The sequence below is a fragment of the Littorina saxatilis genome, linkage group LG7, assembly GCF_037325665.1.
Source record: "Littorina saxatilis isolate snail1 linkage group LG7, US_GU_Lsax_2.0, whole genome shotgun sequence".
Taxonomy (NCBI): Eukaryota; Metazoa; Mollusca; class Gastropoda; order Littorinimorpha; family Littorinidae; genus Littorina; species Littorina saxatilis.
Window position 1 is genome coordinate 37,740,908 of NC_090251.1, and position 25,995 is coordinate 37,766,902.

Below are 25,995 nucleotides of genomic sequence, written 5' to 3' on the forward strand. Positions count from 1 at the left end.
GCATGGATGATTACATACTCAAGCATATAATGCTTATTTTAAGCAATCATAGTAATTACAAAAGAAAGGTTAGCATGATGGCGGAATAAGTACATTAGCTCCTTTCAGGAAACGAAAAACAAAACAAAAGACAAAACAGATACACAAACAAGCAGAAAATGGGAAGGGGTTGGTGATACAGGAGGTGGGGAAAGGGCAGCTAGCTAGTAGCTAGTGTCGCCACATTGACCTTCTTGCGAGGGAATGCGAGCTCGAGAACGAAGTGGGAAGAAGTATTTTCAAATGAGTATTTCAATTTTGTCCATCGTGTTAACTTCTTTTATGTTTCCCCTTGGATTCGTTAATATAAGCTTTATGCTTGAGTTCGGATCCTCAATTTTAATATTGTATGTATGTCATGATGCAAAAAATTAATAAACCAAGTGGGAAGAAGGAGGGGGTGGGGGGGGGCGAGAAAAAGGTGCGGTCTACCTACTACCTCGTCTGCTTGTCCGAACTTAAAATCGCACTTCAATCACCCAAGATGCACGTTTTGTCATCCCGCACCGCACAGACATTTTGAAATCTCACCTCGTTTCGTTTCAAGAGCACTTCTCAAGAAAAGTACCAAAAGGTCCATGAACCGAGTTCCATTTCGTTTGCACCTCCAGCGACACACACTCACGGACACGGATCACTTTGCATCTTAATTCGACCATCATTGACCTTTTCAAACCAGGTGACACAAGCAGTCAGGTGTGCACAATTCTGAACACAACGATTGGGATACACTTTTGTTCGTTTTCCCTCAGGCGAATTCGATGGTGACGGGTTTTTTTGTTTTTTTTTACACGCAAGCTGAGGAAAGTCGTGCTGCGATTGGAGGATAAACATGACTGATTCTGTTGAAGAATCACCCTTTGTGGTAATTCGTTCTCACTGCGGATACTGAGGAACTAACAGCCTCATTATTTGGAAAGTGCGGGGAGGATGTTGACTTTGACGTTGGAAACCATGCAGCAGTAGATATTTCTGAGTTCTTCAGTGACAAATAGTTGGACTCTGCTTGGAATAACATTTATTATACCCGGCGTTATCAGCACAGCCTCGCAGAGCATTCCGGTGAGATATTCATCATACCATACATGGCGTGAGTGTGAAAAACGCGCTTGCTGCTGAAGACTGTGAAAGGTAGGGGATAATCTTAATCTGATTGTAATTGTATACTTAATATTCTTGGTAATGCAAGATTTTGTCACTGCTTCGATTACATCAATTACATTTCGTCTCAAAATTTGAAGTCGAACTATCTAAATTACTGATATCACTTTACGTGCGAATAAACGTAGGGCAATTACATCTTTAAAATGATTTTTTTTTTTAAAGCTTAGAAACAAAAATAAACGTTTATTGCAAGATGTCCGACAGGATGTTGGTGAGTGGGAAGAACTTTTGTTGATTTGTTAGTCTTTGTTACTTTAGTTTTGTTTGTTTGATCCTTCCAGTTGTTCTTTATTTTGGGGTTTTATTTCACAAAAGAAGGAAGGGTCTATCAGGTCACAGTAAACACACTTATCAGTCTTGTTATTATTGCTATTATATGTAGCTATATGTAGTCTCTTTGTTGTGTCCCTTAACAAAATGATATTTTATAAATAATTCCTTACTTACATTCTCTGTTAATTGGTTCGTTCGTTTGTTTGTTTATTTGTTTGTTTGTCAGTTTCTTCATTTCTTTGTTTTTCTTTTTCTTTAACGTAGTCAAAAAGCTTGATTTCTCCGTCGATTTGTCAAGTTGGATAAATAATGTTATGGTATTTGTCTCAGTGAACGAGCCGGTCTCACCAGCATTGCAAGTTTGTTAAATAAGTACGAAACATCAGAGGAAGTACAGGAAGTTTTATTTATGATTCTACTCTCGAGGACAAGGTCACATTGTGGAACTTAAATGTTCTACAGATCACGGACATCTCCGAAAAAAACCTACTTAAATACCGGAGCTTTTTTTAAATTTTTTTTTTAAACCTTTCGAAATCATGTGGTTCGGATCTTTTTCATTAAAAAAATGCAATTTTTTTTTCTGAGAAGCAAATGGACATTAGCGCTCTAAATGCATAAGTACTGCGCTTATGTCCCTTTGTTTCTCAGATCTTTAAATAGCCCCCTGACTCATTTGTTCAAGATTTTTTGTAAATGTCCTTCATTATTTTCAGACCACGTTCTATCTGGCATCAAAGGATGGACCCGGGACCAGTACAAATGGCCTCCAGTCTGACCGAAACTTTCTATGATCTCAACACCAGTTCCATCCGTCCCGTGTACCCCCAGCCCACCTACCCGCCAGCTCCCCCTCCCTCCCAACAGTGTGTCCCTCCCCCACCCGCTTCCCTGTGGTCACCCCGGGTGGAGGGGTACGGTGGGGGTCTGGGTGGTGGCTATCTGTCTGGAGGTATTCTGCGACAGGAGGATCTTACTGTTGGTGGTGGTGCCGTGTGTTCTGTGGTGGTGCGTGGTGGTGCTGGTGATGTTGGAAGTGATGAGAACAGTCACGGCGGACATACACCTGTTCCAGGTAAGATAGCAGAGATAGTGAGTGCGTGTGTGTGCCTGGAAGTATGCTTGCACTGTATGTAGAGGCTCGGGGAGCTCAGCGATGGTCAGTTTAAGGAAGGCTTACTGTGCCTTTAAGTGTTGACCAATGACGACGCAGCACCAGAGATGTAAACATAGTGAAAGTCTTTCTTCCTGCTGACCTACCTGATTTGGTAACAATAGGAAATCTTAACTCCCTCCTTAAGAACATCAAGTCGAGCCGTCTAATTTTCTCTAGCCGGCCGGCGTCTTCCTAAACGGTCGCTTTGTAGTTTCACGTGACGTCATTATGCACATAGAGTTATCCCTCTTGTCCACACGAGGCCGCTTAGTGCAAAGAAGGAAATCGTTAGCCGATGCGCTGTTGGGAGGTAGAGGCGATAACTGGGTGAAAGGAAGGAGTGACAAAGATAATATTGCCCTCCTTTGATGATAATTGCGTGCACAGCCAAAGACTGTAGGTGCGAAAACTCAGGTGTGAAGTCCAGTTTTATCAGGCTGTCGCCGGACCAAACACGTCCACTGCAGGAAAATGTGCGATGCCAGTTGCTAGCTCATATAAACTGAACTATTAACTGACCCCCCCTCCCCCGTTGTCACCTTACATGCACACTCCTTCTTGTGAGAACAGTTCGGCTCGGCCATCTCAGATCTGACCATATTTGAGTTTTTTTTGGACAAGGCCATCCCACCGCAACACGGTGGCCTAGCGGTATAAGGCGTCCGCCCAGTGAGCGGGAGGTCGTGGGTTCGAACCCCGGCCGGGTCATACCTAAGACTTTAAAATTGGCAATCTGGTGGCTGCTCCGCCTGGCGTCTGGCATTATGGGGTTAGTGCTAGGACTGGTTGGTCCGGTGTCAGAATAATGTGACTGGGTGAGACATGAAGCCTGTGCTGCGACTTCTGTCTTGTGTGTGGCGCACGTTAAATGTCAAAGCAGCACCGCCCTGATATGGCCCTTCGTGGTCGGCTGGGATTTAAGCAAGCAAACAAACAAACAAACAAACAACAAGGCCATCCCTCTATTTAGACACATACAAAAAACACCCCGACTAATTTTTCTGTGAGGAGTCAGAATGATTTCATAAGTTATATCTTCAAAAAACATACTAAATCGCATCATGTTAACCTTTGTTATGTACATTCCAGGATTACTTAAAATAAGCATTATATGCTTGAGTTAGTTATCCTAAAAACTATGTATTGTTTTTGTCATGATAATAGTTGAATAAAATTTTGTTTAAACCAAATCGCCTCTAGTGAATGATTATGCAGGAAATATAGATATGTTTTTGTGTTTTGCTATTTTTGTCTAACCTTTCGTGTGTTTTTTCTTATCAGCGAATAGTTCAGATTACTTTTATTACCTTCTATTTAATAAAATTGTGTTTAATAAGAGATCGACATGTACTGTTTGAAATGGATATTTCATCCCATTTGTTTATTTACTTGTTTACTTATTGATTGATTGATTGATGCATCTATTTTATCTATTCATCTACTATTTCGTCTACCTATTTATTGATTATATATTTTCTGAATATTTGCTTAAAGTGAGTGCTTTAACACGATATCAAAAGGAGCAACTTATTAGTTATTGAATGCCAATATCTTAATCTTGTAGCGTTGTTACAAGGCAACATTTCTTTTTTTTACCACATAGGCTTATATTTCTCTCTTTCAGTCTTTCTTACTTTCTATTCATAGTGTTAAACGTGTCAGCTGTATTTGTTTGAATTCATTTAAATTTTACCTGCATTAATTTTAAATGATGAAAACTAGACACACGATTAGAATACACACCCGTCACCACAAACAAACAAAAGAAAAGAGAAGACAATGAAAGAATTAAAGCAGGTGTGTTTAGAAACCTGTGCACGAATTTATATAAGGCTCGTAGGTGTATAAAAAAAACCCGGTTAAAAAAAGTTCAAATGTGAACAATAATATTATTGATGGAATTTTAGCGGTAACAAGAAAGTTTCAAAAACTTTGAATATAGATAAATAATTTTTGTTTGTTTGCTTAACGCCCAGCCGACCACGAAGGGCCATATCAGGGCGGTGCTGCTTTGACATAACGTGCGCCACACATAAGACAGAAGTCGCAGCACAGGCTTCATGTCTCACCCAGTCACATTATTCTGACACCGGACCAACCAGTCCTAGCACTAACCCCATAATGCCAGACGCCAGGCGGAGCAGCCACTAGATTGCCAATGTTAAAGTCTTCGGTATGACCCGGCCGAGGTTCGAACCCACGACCTCCCGATCACGGGGCGGACGCCGCCTTACCACTAGGCCAACCGTGCCAGTATAGATGAATAATATAAATGTTAAGAATAAATATAATTTGAATAACTAAATAAATATCAACAATGTGTACGAGCTCGTTTACTTTTCCTAACACTGTGTGTTCTTCCCTACAGGCGAGTGGGCGGAGGAGGAGGATGAGGGGGAAGAAGAGGGTAGCAAAGATGGCGACCGAACGGGAGAGAACTCCTCTCACAAGCATTCACAAGTGGCAGCAACTCTTACATGGTAAAAAGTTCAGTCAGTCTTTTCTCGCCGGTCTCTTTCTCTATACATACCTGTCTCTGTCTGTCAGTTTGTCGGTCTGCCCATCACTGTCTGTCTGTCTGTCTGTCTGTCTGTCTCTCTCTCTCTCTCTCCGGCTCTCTCTCTCTCTCTCTCTCTCTCTCTCTCTCTCTCTCTCTCTCTCTCTTTCTTTCTCTCTTTCAATCTTCAATGTCTTCTTCTCCTGTGCCTCGTTTTTACATTTAGTCAAGTTTTGACTAAATGTTTTAACGTAGAGGGGGGAATCGAGACGATGGTCGTGACGTATGTGTGTGTGTGTGTGTGTGTGTGTGTGTGTGTGTGTGTGTGTGTGTGTGTGTGTGTGTGTGTGTGTTTTGGTCGGTCTGTCTGTCTGTCTGTCTGTCTGTGCGTGTGTGTGTGTAGAGCGATTCAGAGTAAACTACTGGACCGATCTTTATGAAATTTGACATGAGAGTTCCTGGGAATAATATCCCCGGACTTACCTTTGATGACGTCATATCCGGCTTTTTGTAAAAGTTGAGGCGGCACTGTCACACCCTCATTTTTCAATCAAATTGATTGAAATTTTGGCCAAGCATTCTTCGACAAAGGCCGGACTTCGGTATTGCATTTCAGCTTGGTGGCTTAAAAAATAGTTGATGACTTTGGTCATTAAAAATCTGAAAATTGTGAGGAGAAAAAATCCAACGATCCAAATTCACGTTCATCTTATTCTTCATCATTTCCTGTTTCCAAAAACATATAAATATGTTATATTTGGATTAAAAACAAGCTCTGAAAATTAAAAATATAAAAATTATTATCAAAATAAAATTTCTGAAATCAATTTAAAAACACTTTCATCTTATTCCTTGTTGGTTCCTGATTCCAAAAACATTAGATATGATATGTTTGGATTAAAAACACGCTCAGAAAGTTAAAACGAAGAGAGGTACATTAAAGCGTGCTATGAAGCACAGCGCAACCGCTACCGCGCCAAACAGGCTCGTCACTTTCACTGCCTTTTGCACTAGCGGCGGATTACGTTCAGTTTCATTCTGTGAGTTCCACAGCTTGACTAAATCAGGGACCTATATCAGTTTAGAATATAGGTCTATGACTAAATGTAGTAATTTCGCCTTACGCAACTTGTTTTTGTTGATTTTGCGTATTCACAGATTGTATGATGTGCTTACATCTGTCAGTCATTTCAGATTGTTATTTTAATACATTTACACCAAACGTTTCGTCCCCCTCTATTTCCTCAAAATCGAATTAGCTAGTTTTGGATATGATGGCCTACTTACAATACTGCGCAATGCCATCTTATCATCAGCAAATGCTCGAGTGTAGCCTACGTTAGACAAGAAGTCACTAGCCCCCACCCCCCCTCCCAATTTGTTTTGTGTACATATATATATTTTGTTTGTTTTATAGAAATAAGCGGGACGGTCTTGTAATCTTTTGAACCTTCTTTATCTCCCTGTCCGTCAGTCTGTTTGACTGTCTGTGTGTCTGTCGGTTGGTCTATGTGTCTGTCGGTCAGTCTCTGTTTTTAATACCACCAAAAAGAATATCATATAATTCATACACTGTCTGCACTGATGACATTTGGCGTCGGTGGTCGACAACTGAAACGCCCAAATTTATCGGCAAAAATTTTGCCGCAATTTAGCCAAACACGTCCCAACTTTTATTTTTTTACGTTTTGGGAAAAATCTTACGCCAGGGGCTACCTTCAAACCTCCCAAACTAATATTGAAAAAACACACGTTTGCTGAAAATTGTGGGCACATGTTCTGACGCCAGGGACTTATACCTTCAAACCTCCCGAACTGACATTGAAAAAAATGTGTGGCAATTTTGGGCATGTTTTCCCAATAAAATTCAATCCAAAGAATACCTGTGAGTCTGAGGAAAGACCAGCATGCAGATTGACATAGCAACTGTGACCTTGACGAGGAGCCGACCGAGGCTGATCGAGGAGTTGAGAGCAAAGTCTGGCGGGAAAGGGGAAATAATCCTAACTGGAAATCGACAAGACGCGAGAAAAACAAGGGCAAACTCGAGGCTGTAGGTTGCGGAAACATGGCGGATGATTGACACGTTTGTCCAACTCGGCATTCCTGCGTGAGGCGGCACTGTCAGGCACGAGGACCGTGCAGCGGGAGGAAAAGTGTGTGTGAAGTGTAGGAAGAGAGAGAGCGGAGGCTAGGGTTATCTGTAGGTTCCCCACCTGTTGTCTCAGTCCCTCCAACTACATGAGGGTGAAATCTCTGGCCGCGGCTGTGCCTACGCAAGATGAATTCGACGCACACCTGCTCTTTATCGCAGACTCGGTGTCTGTTAGCAATTTCAAAAACTTTCAACCTGATTTTGATTGGAAAACAATGTGTATGAAATCAATTTCAAAAGACGAAACTCTCAGTCATTCACTGCCCGAATTATTGTAAGAGCTGCGGGTAGTACTCTATCAAAAGCTGTAAACACTGATTGAACAAATAGAGAATACTACACTATGATGGCTTGCTGTGTCATACCAAGTGTACACAAGTTGTTTCTTTAAATACTAAAATGTGCGCGATGGCGAGCTTTTTATTATTTGAAAAAAATACCCGACTGTAAAGCCGGTATCACACAGCAAGCCATGTAGTATTCTGTTTATCCTACATTCAGTACTTGAGTGTCTCAAACTTCCAGAGGGACTCGGATTGTCCAAATTAAAGACTCTGACGTCAAAAAGCGATAGTGTGCAAAAAGGCATCACAATAGGAATTATAACGGCAGTGTAAGGTTTCAAATATTCTTACAGAGGAGAAAACAAATCATTTCGAGAACGAAGTTTGTCTCGGTGACCTGGTCATCACTGACGAGCAGTGGAAAATTACTTCTGAGGTCTCTGCCAGACTGTAGTTTGACCCGACCTCATTTACATGATATATACACAGGTGTATGTACGCAATCTTGGATTCATTGTATCTGATGACATTTCTCTTGACAAGCGACACATGTATGAAAATCTGCATTCCTGGAAATTCGACGCATCAGTTCCATTCGAAACTGCCAGACAGTCGATGCGACAAAAACTCTTATAATATTATGTGCCCTGTGTTTTGTCAAAGCTAGACTACTGCAATGCTCTTCTGTCTGAATCCCCGATGTATATGAATAACAAACTTCAGAAAGTAAAAAATACAGCAGCTAGACTTGTTCTTAAAGCACGCAAAATAGATCATGTAATAGTAATATAATGTCCCACAGACTCTCATACTTCGGCCGGGGCGGAGGAAGCGGGGATGACAACAAATATATCCTGGTTTTGGCACAAAGACTACGGAAAGGTGTTTTTGTTTTTTTCTTACGGGGGATTCAGTTTGGATAATTATGAAGTTAGCTTGTGTTTTACAGGGATCCACTTCCATCCGGAAGGGATAAACTCAGTAAGAAGATCAATTTACTTCTTTTATTTAATCTTATTTAAGTTTAGTTTAGTTAAGTTTATTTTATTCTATTTTATGAATTGCATTTTCTGTTATTAATTGCATTTTGTTTGATTAATTGCATTTTATTTTATTTTAATCTGTATTTTTATTTATTATTTGATTGCATTTTAATTCATTACATTCCCATTTGAATTCGTTTGTGTTTATCAGAAATGAAATCATGGCATGAAAAGCATGCTTTAAGCACTCACAGAAAGCTGTCACTTGGGCGTTACACTCTACTACTATCGCGTCAGAAAGCCGCTGTGCTCAGTCGGAGTGCACATGTTATCAGCTCCTCAGCCTCTTTCACGCCATCTTGTGTTGTTTGATTTTATCGTAACTCCAGCCGCGCCGATCTGCTGGGTGGGCTAACGGTTCGTGCGACAATTATCTCTGGGTGTTTTTATCCGCCGTGCAATTCAGATTCTTTGTCCTTTATTACCCAATATTGACGGACTGTGTGATGATATCTTCTGCTATGGTCTGTTGAGACAGTTGGTCGAGATTTTGATATCACTGTCGAAACAGACCAATAGCAGAAGATATCATCACACAGTCAGTCAATGTTAGATATATTGCTAATTCTCTGGACATTTTGTATTTACTGTAAAGAAATTACAAAAGTATTTGTCTCAGTTTTGGCTGTTCCATATCCCTCCCTCTGATTATTATTTCTTTTTGTTCACTCTTTTCTTGTACTTTTCAGTATTTTAAAATGTCTTTCCTTTCAAAAAGTCTTTTGTCACTTGCTCAACTAAATTCTGGGATAATTACATTTTCATATATATTTGTTTGTTTTTAAATGTAGGTGTTTTTGTTTTTGAAGTGGGGAAGCAATAAAGAGGTCGTCGATATCAAAACTGATATCGACGGAAATGTCGTCGATATCACTTTTGCACTGAGCTCAGTTTTGCCCAATTGACCAATGGAAATCCACGTTACATATGAAATAGCAATATTTTGCTGATATAGGTTCCGAAGTCCCATCTGTTTGTATACGCCTTCTTCGCTCCTGTTTCTTCCGCCTCATCCACTTTTTTTTCTTGTTCGGTTTCTACTACAGTCGAACATGCCTTGGAGACCACCTGTCCATAAAGACCACCTGCCCATTAAGACCACCTTAAGGGATCCCTGACGGTTTTTACGACTATATAAATCCCCTGTCTAAAGAGACCACCTGTCTAAAGAGACCACCTGTCTAAAGAGACCACCTGTCTAAAGAGACCACCTGTCTAAAGAGACCACCTGTCTAAAGAGACCACCTGTCTAAAGAGACCACCTATCTAATCTAAAGAGATCACCTGTCTAAAGAGATCACCTGTCTAAAGAGACCACCTGTCTAAATAGATCACCTGTCTAAAGAGACCACCTGTCTAAAGAGATCACCTGTCTAAAGAGATCACCTGTCTAAAGAGATCATCTGTCTAAAGAGACCACCTGTCTAAAGAGTCCACCTGTCTACAGAGATCACCTTTCTAAAGAGATCACCTGTCTAAAGAGACCACCTGTCTAAAGAGACCATCTGTCTAAAGAGACCATCTGTCTAAAGAGACCACCTGTCTAAAGAGATCACCTGTCTAAAGAGACCACCTGTCTAAAGAGACCACCTGTCTAAAGAGATCACCTGTCTAAAGAGACCACTTTTGCTCAGTCCCTTGGCTGGTCTCTTTAGACAGGTTCGACTGTACTAGATGTCTAGATGTACTGCAATTACTGCTGTGACTACTAGTTCTATTACCACCCCGGCGACTACTACTACTACTATTACTACTACTAACTACTATGGTGAAAATCATACAATAGTTTTAAATTCGATGTTTCTGAAACTTTCTTGATGCCGCTATAATCGCCTCACGAAACACATACACAAATACAACAAATTCTGTAAATAAAGTAAATTCAAGTAAAATTTTCGAAATTCATACAAATTGTGAAAACTGAATAGAACACTTTTTAACAATCTAGGAATACTTTGCAAAGGAAAAGACCGTTGCGTTAACAAAAAGGAGTACGTGTTCATGATCACACGGCCAGTGTGGAGAAACATACTGAGTTTAGCTTGTGAATGCAGCCTCGTGGTTACTAGTCTTAAAGGCACACTTCTTCCCGTTGAAACTATTCAGATCACGGTCTCATATCTGGTTAGGCGTTTACATGGGGTAAGAACATCCCTCCACTTGGTCAAATGAACACACACAAAAATACAAAAACATAAAGCCTTGGTGCTCCCTCTTCTCTCTCTCCCTCTCCCTCTCTCTCTCTCTCTCTCTCTCTCTTGCTCTCTCTTTCTCTCTCTCTCTCTCTCTCACTCTCTTGCTCTCTCTTTCTCTCTCTCTCTTTTCTCTCTGTCTCTCTTTCTCTCTCTTTCTTTCTCTCTCTCTCTGTCTCTTTCTCTCTCTTTCTTTCTTTCTCTCTTTCTCTCTTGCTCTCTTTTCTCTTTCTCTCTCTCTCTCTGTCTCTGTGTCTCTCTCTTTCTCTTTCTTTCTCTCTCTCACTCTCTCTCTTTCTCTCTCTCTCTCTCTATCTCCCCCCTCCTCTCTCTCTCTCTCTCTCTCTCTCTCTCTCTTTCTCTCTCTCTCCCTGTGGTGTCTTTTAGTCAACTGAAATGTATACCTAACCCCCTGCACTCGTAACTTTCACCTCTTGTAATGTTTTGCTGCGAGTTTTGTAAGTTTCAGTGAAGTAATCTTCTTGTTTTGCACCAAAGTACCGAGTTTTTCTTTTGAAAACGTCAGTATATTTTCAACAAAGCATTTCATTTCGACATTCAGATAAGATCACGAGTTGGACAGAAGGATGACATCTCCGTTCCATATATATGCGTGGAATTTAACACGCCGATATGACGCGGGCATGCTTGCATAGTCTACATTATTGTACAGGCGGTAAAAGCACGGTTTGACACAACACTGAGGTGTGTGCGATGTAGATGTAAGCTATATGTTTATATCCACACGCTGCAGTTAGATGACAAGGGGGGAGAAGGAAATAAAACGAAACGAACGACAATACAGTGGAACCCCTATTTTAAGACTCCCCAATTTAAGACTCCCTCCTTTTTAAGATCCGATTTCCTCAGATTTTGGGAGGTCTTAAAAGGTGGGTTCCACTGTAGAAATAGCAGAAGAAGGAAGAGAAGGAGGGGGAGAAGGAGACGACGAAGAAAAAGGAGAAAGAAGAGGAGGAGGAGGAGGAGGAGAAGAATGGACAAGAGGAGGATGGAAAGAGAAAGAAGAAGAATCGAGAAGGACTAAAGATGAGAAGCAGGGACTCAGAGGAAGTGAAAGCCGAAGAGGAGGAAAAAGCTGGTTGCGGGAAGGGGAGGGTAGGGGTGGCAGGTTGGGGGAGGGGGGGGGGTATAGGGTGGTGTTCATAGACAACCCTGAATGATAATACCTTCACACCTACCACCAACAGATTAGTTGGATAAGTCAACCAGCGGGCAGATCGCATGGCAAGCCAACGAAATCACTCCTGCGCCATTCTCAAACACACACTCACCATCCGAGCAACTATGCCGTAGCGAATTACGCCGTCGTTTTGAACTTGTCGATAGTTTGTAGAACAGGCAAGTTACCTCTCAATGATTGCCCTCAACTGCCACTGTGTAGAACCTCTTCCTTTTTGGAGTATTCATCGTTCAATCCTTTCCACTTCAAACATTGATTAATCGTTTTATTAAACGTCTGTTGTGCTTTCCTGCAGCCGTGCCGATGTGTTTTTGTAGCTTTCTTTATTTGATGTCAACGAATACGAGAAAGTAGACTTATGCATTTGAATGAATGAACAATGGAAAGAAAGCACGCATGATACACAACCTCTGTGAAATACAGACTGGTATCTGCAATCTTTTGAAATAATTTGTGTTTGTTTTAGGAGTGGGGGTAAGGGGTCGAGGGCTGGGGTTGCATGGGTGGTTGCGGATGGATAGTCTGACGTAGGAGTAATATTCCATTCTCAGTCAGTGCATCTCTCTGTATTTTCTTCACTGCCTGATACTTTTTTCTTAAGGATTTTTTGTTTGTTTGCTTAACGCCCAGCCGACCACGAAGGGCCATATCAGGGGCGGGGATATAGCTCAGTTGGTAGCGCGCTGGATTTGTATTCAGTTGGCCGCTGTCAGCGTGAGTTCGATCCCAGGTTCGGCGGAAATTTATTTCAAAGAGTCAACTTTGTGTGCAGACTCTCTTCGGTGTCCGAACCTCCCCCCGTGTACACTACATTGGGTGTGCACGTTAAAGATCCCACGATTGACAAAAGGGTCTTTCCTGGCAAAATTGCTTAGGCACAGTTAATAATTGTCTACCTATACCCGTGTGACTTGGAATAATAGGCCGCGAAAGGTAAATATGCGCCGAAATGGCTGCAATCTACTGGCCGTATAAAATTTCATCTCACACGGCATCACTGCAGAGCGCCTAGAACTGTACCCACGGAATATGCGCGATATAAGACTCATTGATTGATTGATTGATTGATATCAGGGCGGTGCTGCTTTGACATATATAACGTGCGCCACACACAAGACAGAAGTCGCAGCACAGGCTTCATGTCTCACCCAGTCACATTATTCTGACACCGGACCAACCAGTCCTAGCACTAACCCCATAATGCCAGACGCCAGGCGGAGCAGCCACTAGATTGCCAATTTTAAAGTCTTAGGTATGACCCGGCCGGGGTTCGAACCCACGACCTCCCGATCACGGGGCGGACGCCTTACCACTAGGCCAACCGTGCCGGTTTTCTTAAGGATATTGTTGAGTCTTTACTGATTACACTATTTTGGCAGTAAAAAGTAAATTTTAAGGGGCTTATTGTCCGTCAGGTCTTAATTGCCTATATTGGACATGAATTGGTTTATACGATTCGAGTTTTTACGCCCTCACGGCTTTTGATGTATGCGTGTTTAGGTGGTATCAGCCATCTGCACTTATGGTAGAATGACCAAGATCTTTAACGTGTCATTGTGGTGACACGGGGGTGGGAGATGGATACCGTCTCTGGGTCTGCACATAAAGTTGACCCGTGTCCGTCCCGGCCCGGATTCGAACCAGCGACCTTTCGATCACAAGTCCAGTGCTCTACCACCTGAGCTACCCGGGTCCCCGTATTTTGGCAGTTTCTTTTCGTTGGACTTTGTAGAACAGTCTGGAGCACGCCAACTGATAAGAAATAGGAACAGGAATTATGCGGGCGGTTATCAATGTAAACAAGAAATTCCTCCGAGGTAGGAAAAACACCCCCGTCCTTACCATTCTCACTGCCACCAACTGAGAAGATTATTTCCCTTTGACCATTAATATGTCCCTCTATAAGTCCTTGTAGAATCTTAATCCACCAATAACTCCCTAACCGTGTGTTTGACTGGTCCCAATTTTTGTAAGGACCGTCTCAGGAATGTATAGAACCTGTTCACCAAGTTTGGTGACGATCGGTCCGTTCATTCTTGAGATCTATATGCGAACACAAACAAACAAACAAACAAACAAACACATCGAGTGAAACCTATACACACCTCTATACCGGGGATGTAATAACCGATAGTGATGTTTAAGTGTACACTATATTGGGGTGTGCATGTTAAAGATCCCACGATTGACAAAAGGGTCTTACCTGGCAAAATTGTATAGGCATAGATAAAAATGTCCATCAAATACCCGTGTGACTTGGAATAAAGGCCGCGAAAGGTGAACATTCGCCTAACAGGCTTGAGGTTTGCTGGTCGATGTGAATGCGTGATATATTGTGTAAAAAATTCCATCTCACACGGCATAAAGCGCTTTGAACTTCGGATAAGGCGCTATATAAATAAAGAGAATAAAAAAAAAATTAAAAAAAGGGTATTTAACGTCTTGAGGAATAACATTTTTTGACGTTTCGTTTTGTGGTACTCTGCAGAAGGCCGTTTAAATCACATTTATTAAAAGAACTCTGGTCTGGCCATGATACAGCATTTCAGTTCTTATTTATCCGAAGGCTGTGGCATTCATTCTGGTTTACTATATTACTCTCAGTGACAAATGGCTGGCACAGAAACCGGACAATATCAGTCAACTGAACCCTAACTATTTTCGCCCCAACGTGTCAACTTCCGGACAGATATCCCAAAATCCACTTCGCGACACTCCAACCGGAAAACGGTTACCGTTCTTGTCGGGGTGGATGACGGTCGACAGATTGCAGTGCCCTCTTCAGCCTCCATTTGCACAGGCGGAGTTGCAGGCCTTATCTCGAAGGAGAGATGGTGCGGTGTTTGCTGTGCAGACGCTGTTAGCTTTGTCTGAGTGTCATCCAGAAGATTTTGTAGCTGTGCGCACGTGCTGCTGGAGAGAATATGCCATAGTCAGAGTTTGTGAGCCTTGCCAAGTAGTTACTGACTGCAACTACCATTTAAAGACCCCCGATTTAAGACTGCGTCCTTTTAAGACCTGTTTTTTTTGTCTCAGATTTTCTGGTCATAACCTCTTTGAATTTACCTCCATTTTAAAACAACTTCTTTTTTTAAGACCAGATTTTTCCAGATTTTGTTACAGTTTTAAAAAGGGGGGTTCTGTTGTATCGGTCGCCGGGATAGGCGAGAAGAATACTTATGCCGCCCTTGTCACAGCGTTAATTCTGCGTTTCAACGGGCAACAGTTCTTATACACCTTTTCCCTCTTGTTATTGGCCAATTTTTCTCGCATTCATGGCTTAGACATTTTAGTTTATTCTTTGTGCACTGTTCATAAAAACTCTGTTTCTCTGTTATGAAAAAATCCCTTTTCTTTTTCTTTCGAATGGAATCACGTTTGTGCGAGCTTTTGTTTCCCTTTTCTGGTATTTTTTCTTTTTTTCTGCCAAGTTCGAACCACCCTCTACTGGTCCACAAAGCAATGTTTATAATTATTGTTTACACGCTGGAAGGAGAGTTTGTGTACATTTAGTTTATGATGGGTGGGTGGAGCTGATGTATTGATGGTGAAGAGCGGAAATTGTTGGATTGCAATCGTACAGAAAACAAATATCTCAATCGGCGATACATGAAGTAGATTTTGCAACATTAGTGCCGACTGATTCCTGGTTCGATACGACAGCCGTTGCATAATAGTCTGAAGTGTTCGATTTTTTTCTCTCGTTTTTTGTTGGTTTATTTGCTTGATGGTTTGGCTGGTCCTTTGATTGGTTGGTTGGTTGGCTGGCTGGTTGCAACGTTAGTTTGGTTTTCCATTTCCATTTTCTTTTCTCGTTTTCTTTTTGTTTCTACCAAGTTCCTTTCTTCCGACTTTCTACTTGTCCCACACACTTGCCCCTCCCCCCCCCCCCCCCCCGCCCACCTACACCTTCCATGAATAAATGAAGGAAGAAGCGATCCCTTTTCGAGAACAGTGGAACCCCCCTTTTAAGACCTCCAAAGATCTATGAAAATCAAGTTAAAGGAGGGAGTTTTAACATTTGGGGAAATTTACAATGGTGATGAACAGAAAATCTGAAGAAGAAAAAGACAAAGTCTTAAGAGAGAAGAAGCCTTAATTTTTTATTTCTTATTTTTATTTTGTGTGTGTTACATTTGGTCAAATGCAGGTTCAACTGTACTGTCCGAGTGATATGCAAACATTTCCTTTACTGGCAGGTTGACAGACAACTATGAGAGGGCAGAGGGAGTGTGTCTGCCGCGCTGTGTGCTGTACACACACTACCTAGACTTCTGCAAGAAGCACGACTTCACCCCTGCTGGTGCCGCCACCTTTGGCAAGGTAATAACCCCGACCCTTTTTATTTCCTATGAGATCGTAGAAAGACAGACCAGTTGACAGACCGACCGAAAGACACGTACACACTCTCTGTCTGTGTCTCTCCCTGTCTCTCTCTATCTCTGTCTCTTTGACTCTTTCTGTCTCTGTCTCTTTTTCTGCCTGTCTGTATCAGTCAGTCTGTCTGTCTGTCTGTCACACACACACACATAACCACACACACACATAACCACACACACACACACACACACACACACACACTTCCAGGGAGAAGGAGTGGGTAAGCTCCTCAGTCTCACATGTGCCCAAGAGAAGTCGTGATAGAAATGGATAACTTTTGGATAAAAAAAATGTCCGAAGGATTTTTTTTTTTTACTTTTTTGTTTTCTGTCCAGATTATTCGACAGAAGTTTCCAAAACTGACAACACGTCGACTTGGCACGCGTGGCCAATCAAAGTAAGTAGTGTGTGTGTGTGTGTGTGTGTGTGTGTGCAGGGCGGCCGGACTACCGGGGGCGGGGGGGGGGGGGTTATGGGGGTTGCGCACCCCCCCCCTAGCCTAAACATGTACCTCACTTATTGAAAACATTTTTTATTATTGTTTATTTTATGCCGTTTCATGCAAGGAGCGAGCATTTTCCTATCCGGCTCAGAATATGACCTACCCATCCCCCTGGACCACCACTGGCAACCCCCCCCCTCCTCTTAGCCTAGTCCGGCCCTGGTGTGTGTGTGTGTGTGTGGGCGGGCTTGCGTCTGTCTGTCTGTCAGTTTGTCTGTCTGTCTTTCTGTGAAAGCGTGTGTTTGTGTGTGCATGCAACACTTACTGTAAAGAACTGGAATAACGTATGTACTATTTTCCAGATACCATTATTACGGAATCGGCATCAAAGAGACTTCAGTGTACTATCATTCCGTGTACTCTGGAAGAGGTCTCACTCGGTAAGTGAACGAGATGTTTTTGACACTTTCACTGAATTTGTTTGATTCAGCTTTTTTTCTGTCTGCTTGACGATTTTATTTGGTATGCTTTGTCAGGGACAGTTTATCCAAGTCCTTAATTCAAAGTTGTGTTTTTTGGGTTGTTTGTTGTCTTGTGTGATGTCACAGACATTCACACATTGACTAAGCATGCCCTTGATAAACCATTTTGTGTGTGTTGAAAATATATAGAAATATTACAAAAAAGATCAAATGAAATTACATAATGAATAAATTGTTGTAACATCACTATTTCCCGCACTAAAGAAACAAACCAAATTTCAGACCTTAACGGTCGTCAGTGATTCAACCACCAAGGAAATGCACCCGCGCTCCCTCTTCGCCCCCACCCCCCACCCCACACACACACACACGCACACACACACACACACACACACACACGTTCAACACACACACACACACACACACACACACACACACACACACACACACACAGAGAATGAAAAGAAAGAAATACAAAGAATGACGGGCTTTATCAGAGCAGAGTTTCGAAACGACGATTTCTAATATTATGATCCCAATGATTAATTACCGACAATGAAACCACCTAGCAATAATCCCCAACAGCCACCCGCACCTGACAGCAAACACGGTGTGTGAGACAACCACCAGCCGGTGTGATGTTCACCTTTTAGGCTTACACACAGACCTTATTCTTCATATCGTTTCATCATGTCATCTACTTGAAGAATTGAAAAAAAAAGTGATTTGATAAGAGTAAGACATGTTGACATGTATGCGATAAGCGTATGATCGCTGAAGGAAACTACGCCGACGCTTGGCTTGAAACTACTTAGACAATGATATTTATAAAGCAGCCCACAGACAAAATGATACTTTGAGACACTAAGTCAAGGGCTTTTTATGAATGAAATCAGTCTAGTATAAGCATTATCCCCCGGATCAGCCATATGACCGAGGTCGTGGACACGTGGAATTTACTACTTGAGGCTTTCAACATTTTTTTTATACCATGCACCAGCGTTTTAGTGCCATCAGCAACACAGCTGACGGTGACGAAAACAAACCAACCTTGAGTTTCAATTTCAATTTGTAAGACTAACTTTTATTTAAACGCTTGCAGTTTTCATAACCCGGTTTAAACGCTTTTCTGTTTCGTCAACGCAGACAAACAAACTTTTAAGTTAAAGTAGAATTTGTAAAACTAACTGAAATTTAAACGCCTGCTGTGTTTTCATAACTAAATACCACCCGGTTTAAACGCCGTTAGCTTTTGTCGCCGCAGAAATCACCTCATGTTTGATTTCCTCTTTGGTCAGTCAATTAGCCGACACCGGCCCAGGACAGAGCACTGTAATGGCCAGAAAAGGGAAACAATCAATCAGGCTTTGTTCTCTCCCCTACTCGAGGTGGCGTGCGTGGGGTTGGTGTGTGCAAACTGATGTCAACACAACACGGGCATTAGGACACTCTTGCATACACAGATAACTCCCAGACCCCCAGCCCACCTCAATGCGCCCCCCCCCCCCAACATCTACCCTCTCTCCCGTTTAAGTTCCACCCCCTTCCCCTTTTTGTCAACTGACTCCACCCACACAGGCGTGTTCAGATCGTCACAATTCAATAGCTGAGTTGGCTTGTTTTGAAAGGAGTCATCGTGGTTGTGTACTCCCGGTTGACCGTATCCCGGTTGACCGTATCTCGTTTGACCGTATGCATTCATTCGAACGGACTCGCAGTGTCGTTTGACCGTATTTGATCATGTTTGGTTGTTTCATTTGTGCGCATACACACACACACACACACACACACACACACACACACACACACACACACACACACACACACACACACACACACACACACACATATCCCAACTTTTGTTGAATGGCAGGTGTATTCGCTAATAGCAAATTGTAACACAGAGATAAAACCATCGTGGTCACCTAGACCCGCAAAGCCTTGTAAACATCCGCGTGCCTTCAAGCACTCTTCCCCGTTACAGTCAGCATTCACGAGCAGACTGCCATTCCAGTTGTCTTTGGTTGCGTATTAGCACAATATGTCCCTTACCGGCCAAGGGTGCCACTGAGGACGTAACATCTGAATTTTATGAATCCAGTTGTCCCGCTTTTGTTTATCTTAACGGCTCTCATCGTGCTGCTCGAGGAGTTGGTTGCTGGTGGTGGTTTTTGTGGTTTTAGTAGTTGTTCAGTGTTGCTGTTGTTGTGGTGGTGGTGGTGGTGTTTTTGTTGTTGTTGTTGTTGTTGTTGTTGTTGTTGTTGTTGTTTTTGTGGAGGTAAAATTGTAATTGTTGTCGTCTTCGTCGTAATCTGATATAAGACACTCAAATGCAGTTTAGAATGAATGGTTTGAGTTTGTTGCGGTTGACCCTGCACAGTTCGACCTATGATGGTTTTTGTTGAACAATTTTGCCGTCACCCCTCCCATAGGGTGACATATTTCACAACTTCCTGTGTTACACAAACTCAGTGATAACCAATTTTGCCTTCACCCCTCCCATAGGGTGACGGATTTCACAACTTTCTACTGATGAACAATGTTGCCTTCACCCCTCCCATAGGGTGACTGATGATGTCACAACTTCCTGTGTACACAAACTGATGACGTATTTCACAACAAAATGGCGCTGCCCATGGTCAACCTCGAAACTATCCGTATGAATGGGGGCCTCCTAGCCCCCATAATAAACAAATACGTCTTGTGCATGCCTGTCCCAGGGATAGACCTGGATCATGGACAGGATGGCCTGGATTAGCCACCGACCTCACCCTCCTACCCATACCCCACCCGTGATCATTCCAAACTTTTTGCTTTGTTTCTGAACCTAACATTTGCACTACTGCAGGACTCTTTCCTTACTAACGCAAGTGTTCATTCTAGTCGATGTGTACACTATTTATTACGTCGATTTGACAACAGCGATTACAAAAGATTCATCCGAAGAGAAATCATTGTCCAGATCATTCGTCATTGTACATTGTCACTTATTAAGGAAATGTCCACACAATTCACCCAGTCCATCTCACACCCACACTTCCTCTTCGCTGCCCCTTTCATGATTATCCATTTTTCTCATTTTGGTCTATAATTGCGTGTCATGTTGACGATTCATGTTTGTTTTACGTTTTATATTTCAGATTTTCTGGAGTCAAAGTAAAAACAGAAGTAAGTACTTTGTATGTCTTGAGATTTGTTTTTGTCATGGATGTGACATGAATTTGATATGTGAATCGCAAGCGAGTAAACTCGGAGATAGCTAGATATCTAGACAGCTAGATAGATAGATAGAGAGAGAGAGAGAGAGAGAGAGAGAGAGAGAGAGAGAGAGAGAGAGAGAGAGAGAGAGAGAGAGAGAGAGAGAGAGATGATGACGATAATGAAGATGATGTAGAAAACCCTCAACTCTTTGCTGTCAAACGAAGAAGCATGGTGGGCAATCAAAAATCGCTCTCACGTCAAACCGTAACAGTTAATCCAAGCGTCCAGACTGCACGGAAAATCGTCATGCTCATCATGTAAGAAAAATACCTATCTCAGTGTTCGACATTTCAGTAGTGAAACTACAGGAGAAGCTACTGAAAGGGTATCTATCATGTGTTAGAGAGTACAAACTCTCAGACCATCGGAAACCATTGCCACGGTAACGTAAGCAAAACTGCCGATCTCGTTTCTTGAGATAGGCACTTTTTCTTTATGATACAGGAAGACTTGTTTTGAGAATGTGAAAGTATGCAAAAGCTCTTTGTGTGTTGTTATGCAGTTTTGCTGATTGAAAATGTTGCTGTGAGCTCTTTATCTCACGTGTATCCAGCTGTCACCGCTCGAGATAGGCAGATTGTTCAGAAACCAAAGCATGTTTTTCGCGTTTTTCTCAAAACATCAAAAAAAGACATAAGCAATTATCTTATGAGCGGGACGAAATGCCGTCTTTTTTTAACGCCAACTCAGACCCGCCAAGACAAGACGTACTGATTCGTTTTTGCAACCTATTCGTCTTTTATAAATCTGACAGCCAACAGCAGGTAGAAATGAAACAACAACGGGTGCAAAGGGACGGTCTCAACAGTGGTAAAAGATCACAGACATCGTGGTAATCCCAAGTGTAATTCTTCTGTTTTACCAACAGTCTTCTTATCTGTGTTAATCCCAACAGTGTGTAGCTATCAAGCCGGCTGCATTTGTTTGTTTCACATTGTGGCCCATCTATTCACGCTCAGCATTCATTACATAGAAATACCCCTCCCCCCCCCCCCTCTCTTCCGCCAAACTCAAACTTGATCACAGACAACGTCGTAATCACAAGTTTAATTCTTCTGTTTTACCAACAGCCATCTTATATCTGTGTTTAATCCCAACAGTGTGGCTATTAAGCTGCATTTTTTGTTTCACATTGTGGCCCATCTATCTACGCTCAGCATTCATATACAAATACTCCACCTCCCCCCCCCCCACCCCCCACCCCCTCCGCTCCCTCTTCCGCCAAATTCAAACTTTATTAGACGAAAATATTCAGTTGTATACCACCTCCCCCCATTTCATGTTCACCCCTTATTGCCCCTACCGTCAGCAAATACCCGAGATACAGCACCCGCTCTGTGGAACGCGAAGCGTATCACCGGGGTAGCGAAACCTTGGTGCAAGCACTCCACGCGTTTGTTGAAAGCTGTTGAAGACGCCATACGGCAGTATTCATAACTGAAATCACGGGCACCACCAGAAGAATTTCGCTGCATCCGTATTGACCACAGAGGGCAGAATACGATCGGAAACAGCGTGTTTTTTTATAACTAAAATGGCCACACATACTGATTTCAAAATATTTAAAGATCGCCTAGATATACTGATTTTAAAATAAACATACAGATTTTAAAATCTTATCGTCACAAATGTTATGGGCCAGTTGTGAATGTTGCAATAAGAGTTCATCCGGTACTTTACCCGCCCATTATAACTGTCTCAAATCGCCCCAAAAGATGCACCATTTGTTTTGGGGTTTGGAGTAGCGATATCACACAACACGACCATAAAAACTTTTCATCAGATTATCTTCGTCATTTGAATGCTTCTTCGTTTTTCTCTTCCTTGCCACGTACTTGCCGGCTAATTGTGTGTTTGGTTTATCTGTCGTTTATTCAAAAACTTTTGTTCCGCTGAACATTATTCTGGTGTGATTCATTCGATATGCCTAGATTTCTGTAATTTGATTACATTTATTTATAAACAGCCATTAATGATCTTCACTTTTTTTTCCTTTCCAAAAGGGTTCCAACCGGAAGTACTCTCTCAGCTCAAAGACAGGAACACTGCTGCCAGAATTCCCCAACGTGGAGAACTTGATATTGCCGGATGACGTCAGCTCCGATAAGGTGACACACACTTCTATTCTTGTGGCACGTTTTTATTATCGTATTTGTATTTTTTTATATTCACTTTACTTCATTGATCTTATTTTACCTTTGATGGTTGAGCGGCGGTTGTCTGTGTAGTAATTTTTATAGGTTTTCAAAGAGACACTGTCTTCTATGAATTGATGTATTTCCCTTCTAGTCAGACTAAGCTTCAGAGACACTAGCTCCCCCCCCCCACACCTCTCTCTCATATTATTAAGTGTTCAAGTTTAATTTCAAGCACAAAATATCTGTCCTGCCTTCCTTCCTTTCTGTCTTCCTCTCTTCCTTCCTTCTCGTCCTTACTTTCCCTTTTTCCCGCTCTTACGTCATACTCAGCATGAGCAGTCGTCCTTGGTTTATCCTTCAGATTTATTCGTAATTGAAAGATGAGACTTGTTTTTAAAAAATCACATTTTTGTGTGCTTTTCCCTACCTGCTCTGTTAGATGCAGACTCTGTTGATGATGTACCGAACTCACTGCCAACGGATACTGGATACGATCATCAGCGCCAACTTTGATGAGGTAAGAATTTAAAAAAATAAAACAAATATCAACGACGTCGTCATAATCGTCACCTTCGCCATCATTACCGCAACCAACTTCAGCGTGTTCGTCAATTCGGAACTGATATCGAGGAAGACTTGTATACCAGATTTTTATTTGACTGCGACAAACAACTTTGCTGAAATGTGTTCCAAACTATGTTCATTTTCTTAAATGAAGAGAGCCTCTGACTTTCATCATTTTCATGGCCGGAAGGAAGGAGAGAGGAAAGGAGAGACGCTTATTGGTAAAACTTTCAGATATTACTTTTTATTAGGGTACACTGTGTATTCTCTTTAACTTTATTTCTCATCTAAATAATCTCCTTGATAAACGTTGCAGGTACAAAACTTGCTGCTTCATTTCTGGCAAGGAATGCCCACCCATCTGACAGACATGCTGACGGCAGACATATTGTGTGACATGGTTGCCCTCTGTGATTCCATACTGTACAAGGTAGGTTTGATAATACAACTTTCAGTGGGTGTTTTTGTTGTTGTATGCAGGCTTCTTCCGCGACCCACCCCTGTGCCGTAGGTCATCTTGAGAAAATGACCTAAACTATTCTAAAAAAACTATTGCGTAGATTACCTGTTTCGTTGTGTAATTTGATTATCTTTAATCAAAATATATGTACATGTATTACAAAACATATCGCTTAAACATGTACTGTTTGAATTTGGTCTTGCTTGTTGAACAGTACATCCGTACATGAAGTCTTATAAATGTGATATGAAGCCTGTGCTGCGACTTCTGTCTTGTGTGTGGCGCACGTTATGTCAAAGCAGCACCGCCCTGATATGGCCCTTCGTGGTCGGCTGGGCGTTAAGCAAACAAACAAACAAACAAACAAACAAACAAAACAAATATAAATGTGATTGACTGCATATTTTAAACATGCAGAAATTGTTGCATGGGTGTGTGTTTTTGTGTGTGTGTGTGTTTTTTATTGTTTTTTTTTTGGGGGGGGGGGCAATTGTGAGACAACTAACTACTTACATGTTTAACTTAAATCGTTATTTGCTGTAACGGTTAATTACTGAGATGTACAATGTTTTGTGCTTGTCTTCTTTATGCTTATCGATCAAATCACATTACCGGTGGTCATCGTCTGTTCCAGGTGCTCGCAGACGTTCTCCTTCCGTCTGCCATCCAAGACATGCCGGACAGGTGAGAGATAGTTTTGCATGATATTAGTTGCTTAGAAATTGCGATATTGCTCGTTAACAGCTAAAACCAAAGTCTCCAATCGTACTTCGTATGCAAATGTCCGCCGGGTGATAATAGACTCATTCATTTATTCTGAAACCGAATGGTTTGTTCTTTGAGTTGGTATGTCCATCTGAGTCGAATTGATTAATCATGGCATCGATAACAGATGGATAACTTAGAGTGGTCTGCTCTGGTAGCTCCGTTGGTAGAGCACTGCCAAGGTTCGAATCCAGGCCGGAATGGACACGAGTCAATTTTATGTGATGACTTAGAGACAGGATCCATGTTCTATCCCCGTGTTAACGCTGTGGCACGTAAAGATCTGGGTTAATGTCAGAAGTGCAGGTGGTTGGTGACAGCTAAACACGCACACGCCTTGGTAGCGCGACTATTCTTGATGCTAGCAATAGGATGCAGCAACCCCAATTTCCCTGCAATGGGATTATACATGTAGAATAAAGAAAAGAAAATGCAAATGAAATGAAAACTAATGGCAGGTCAATTGCTAACACACTGAATTAACCTCTCACCTCTCTCGCCACACCTCTATCTGCTCAGGCTTTCGTTCAGAGTCAGTATGTACACTCACAGGTGTGCCGAATAACGAACATCAAAGGGACCGCCCGTCAGGTATAGCAGTCACGTGACAGGTAGCCAAACAGATGTGTCCCTGTAAGTTCTTATCGTGAGGATAAAGAGCGAGAAAAACGTTGACGCCAAAACTATGTTTCATCAGTTTTGAATGCTCGTTTGTAAACGTACACGTTGGGCCGTTAAATCTTTCCGGCCAAGAATACCGGATACGTGTTTGGTTGAAAATCTGACGGGTAGTGTTTCTCTCAAAGTCGGTTGACGGCAATGATTTTTACCTTGGTATATTTTCAAGCTTCATGATTTTTGATGCACTATTTTATTTGAAAGTGCAGGGTTTTTTTCTGTGACAGGGAGACTACCGTCGCCCTTCACAGCAGACTCTGCAGAGTTGTTCGCCTTAGAAGTTGCGAGCTATTTATAGCTCGCAAGGCAACACCTGTGGATTGTAGAGTTCTGTTTGTGATGGGGTCTGGCGGCTTTTGTCTCTCTGTATGTTCATGGATTCCTTTGAGAATACATTTAACAGTTTTTATAGGGCTTAGAAATAAGCTCTAAAATTCTCAATCCTGTTTGATTGGACTTCGCCTCCAAAGGTGATTGTGGTGTTTTGGCACTCGGTTACATTTCTTCCAATTGTTTTGTAGACAAACGTGTATTTTCAACCCAATGTATTTGGTTTTTTTTCTTCTTCTTGGTACCTAGTAGAAGTTTCAAAATACTGCATATGCATCTCACGGTTTCAAAATTGTCTTTAGAACATATCAAATCGTCATTTCTCAGAAAGAGAAAACCTACCGCAGGATGGTTCTGTCGTTTAAGCCACGGCAAGTCAGTTGTCCACTTCACCAAAAGTTGTGAGATTATATTGTTGCTTCTTCCCGGAGACATAGATATGCAATTGAGCAAGGTGTGAAGTTATCGCGACTCAGCCAATCAATCAGTCT

The 25,995-nt window shown here is 42.0% G+C and overlaps 1 protein-coding gene across 1 annotated transcript in view; it reads left to right on the forward strand.

The window, feature by feature from the left end:
• The first annotated feature begins 2,217 nt into the window (after positions 1–2,217).
• LOC138970187 (DNA-binding protein RFX6-like) overlaps positions 2,218–25,995 on the forward strand; it is a 33,694-nt gene continuing 9,916 nt past the window's right edge. Inside the window, exons 1-10 of the mRNA XM_070342681.1 lie at positions 2,218–2,551; positions 5,001–5,112; positions 16,204–16,327; positions 16,720–16,781; positions 17,189–17,266; positions 20,449–20,476; positions 22,573–22,677; positions 23,147–23,224; positions 23,588–23,701; positions 24,366–24,415. Coding sequence (XP_070198782.1) covers positions 2,218–2,551; positions 5,001–5,112; positions 16,204–16,327; positions 16,720–16,781; positions 17,189–17,266; positions 20,449–20,476; positions 22,573–22,677; positions 23,147–23,224; positions 23,588–23,701; positions 24,366–24,415 — 1,085 coding nt within the window. The remainder of the gene's footprint in view (positions 2,552–5,000; positions 5,113–16,203; positions 16,328–16,719; positions 16,782–17,188; positions 17,267–20,448; positions 20,477–22,572; positions 22,678–23,146; positions 23,225–23,587; positions 23,702–24,365; positions 24,416–25,995) is intronic.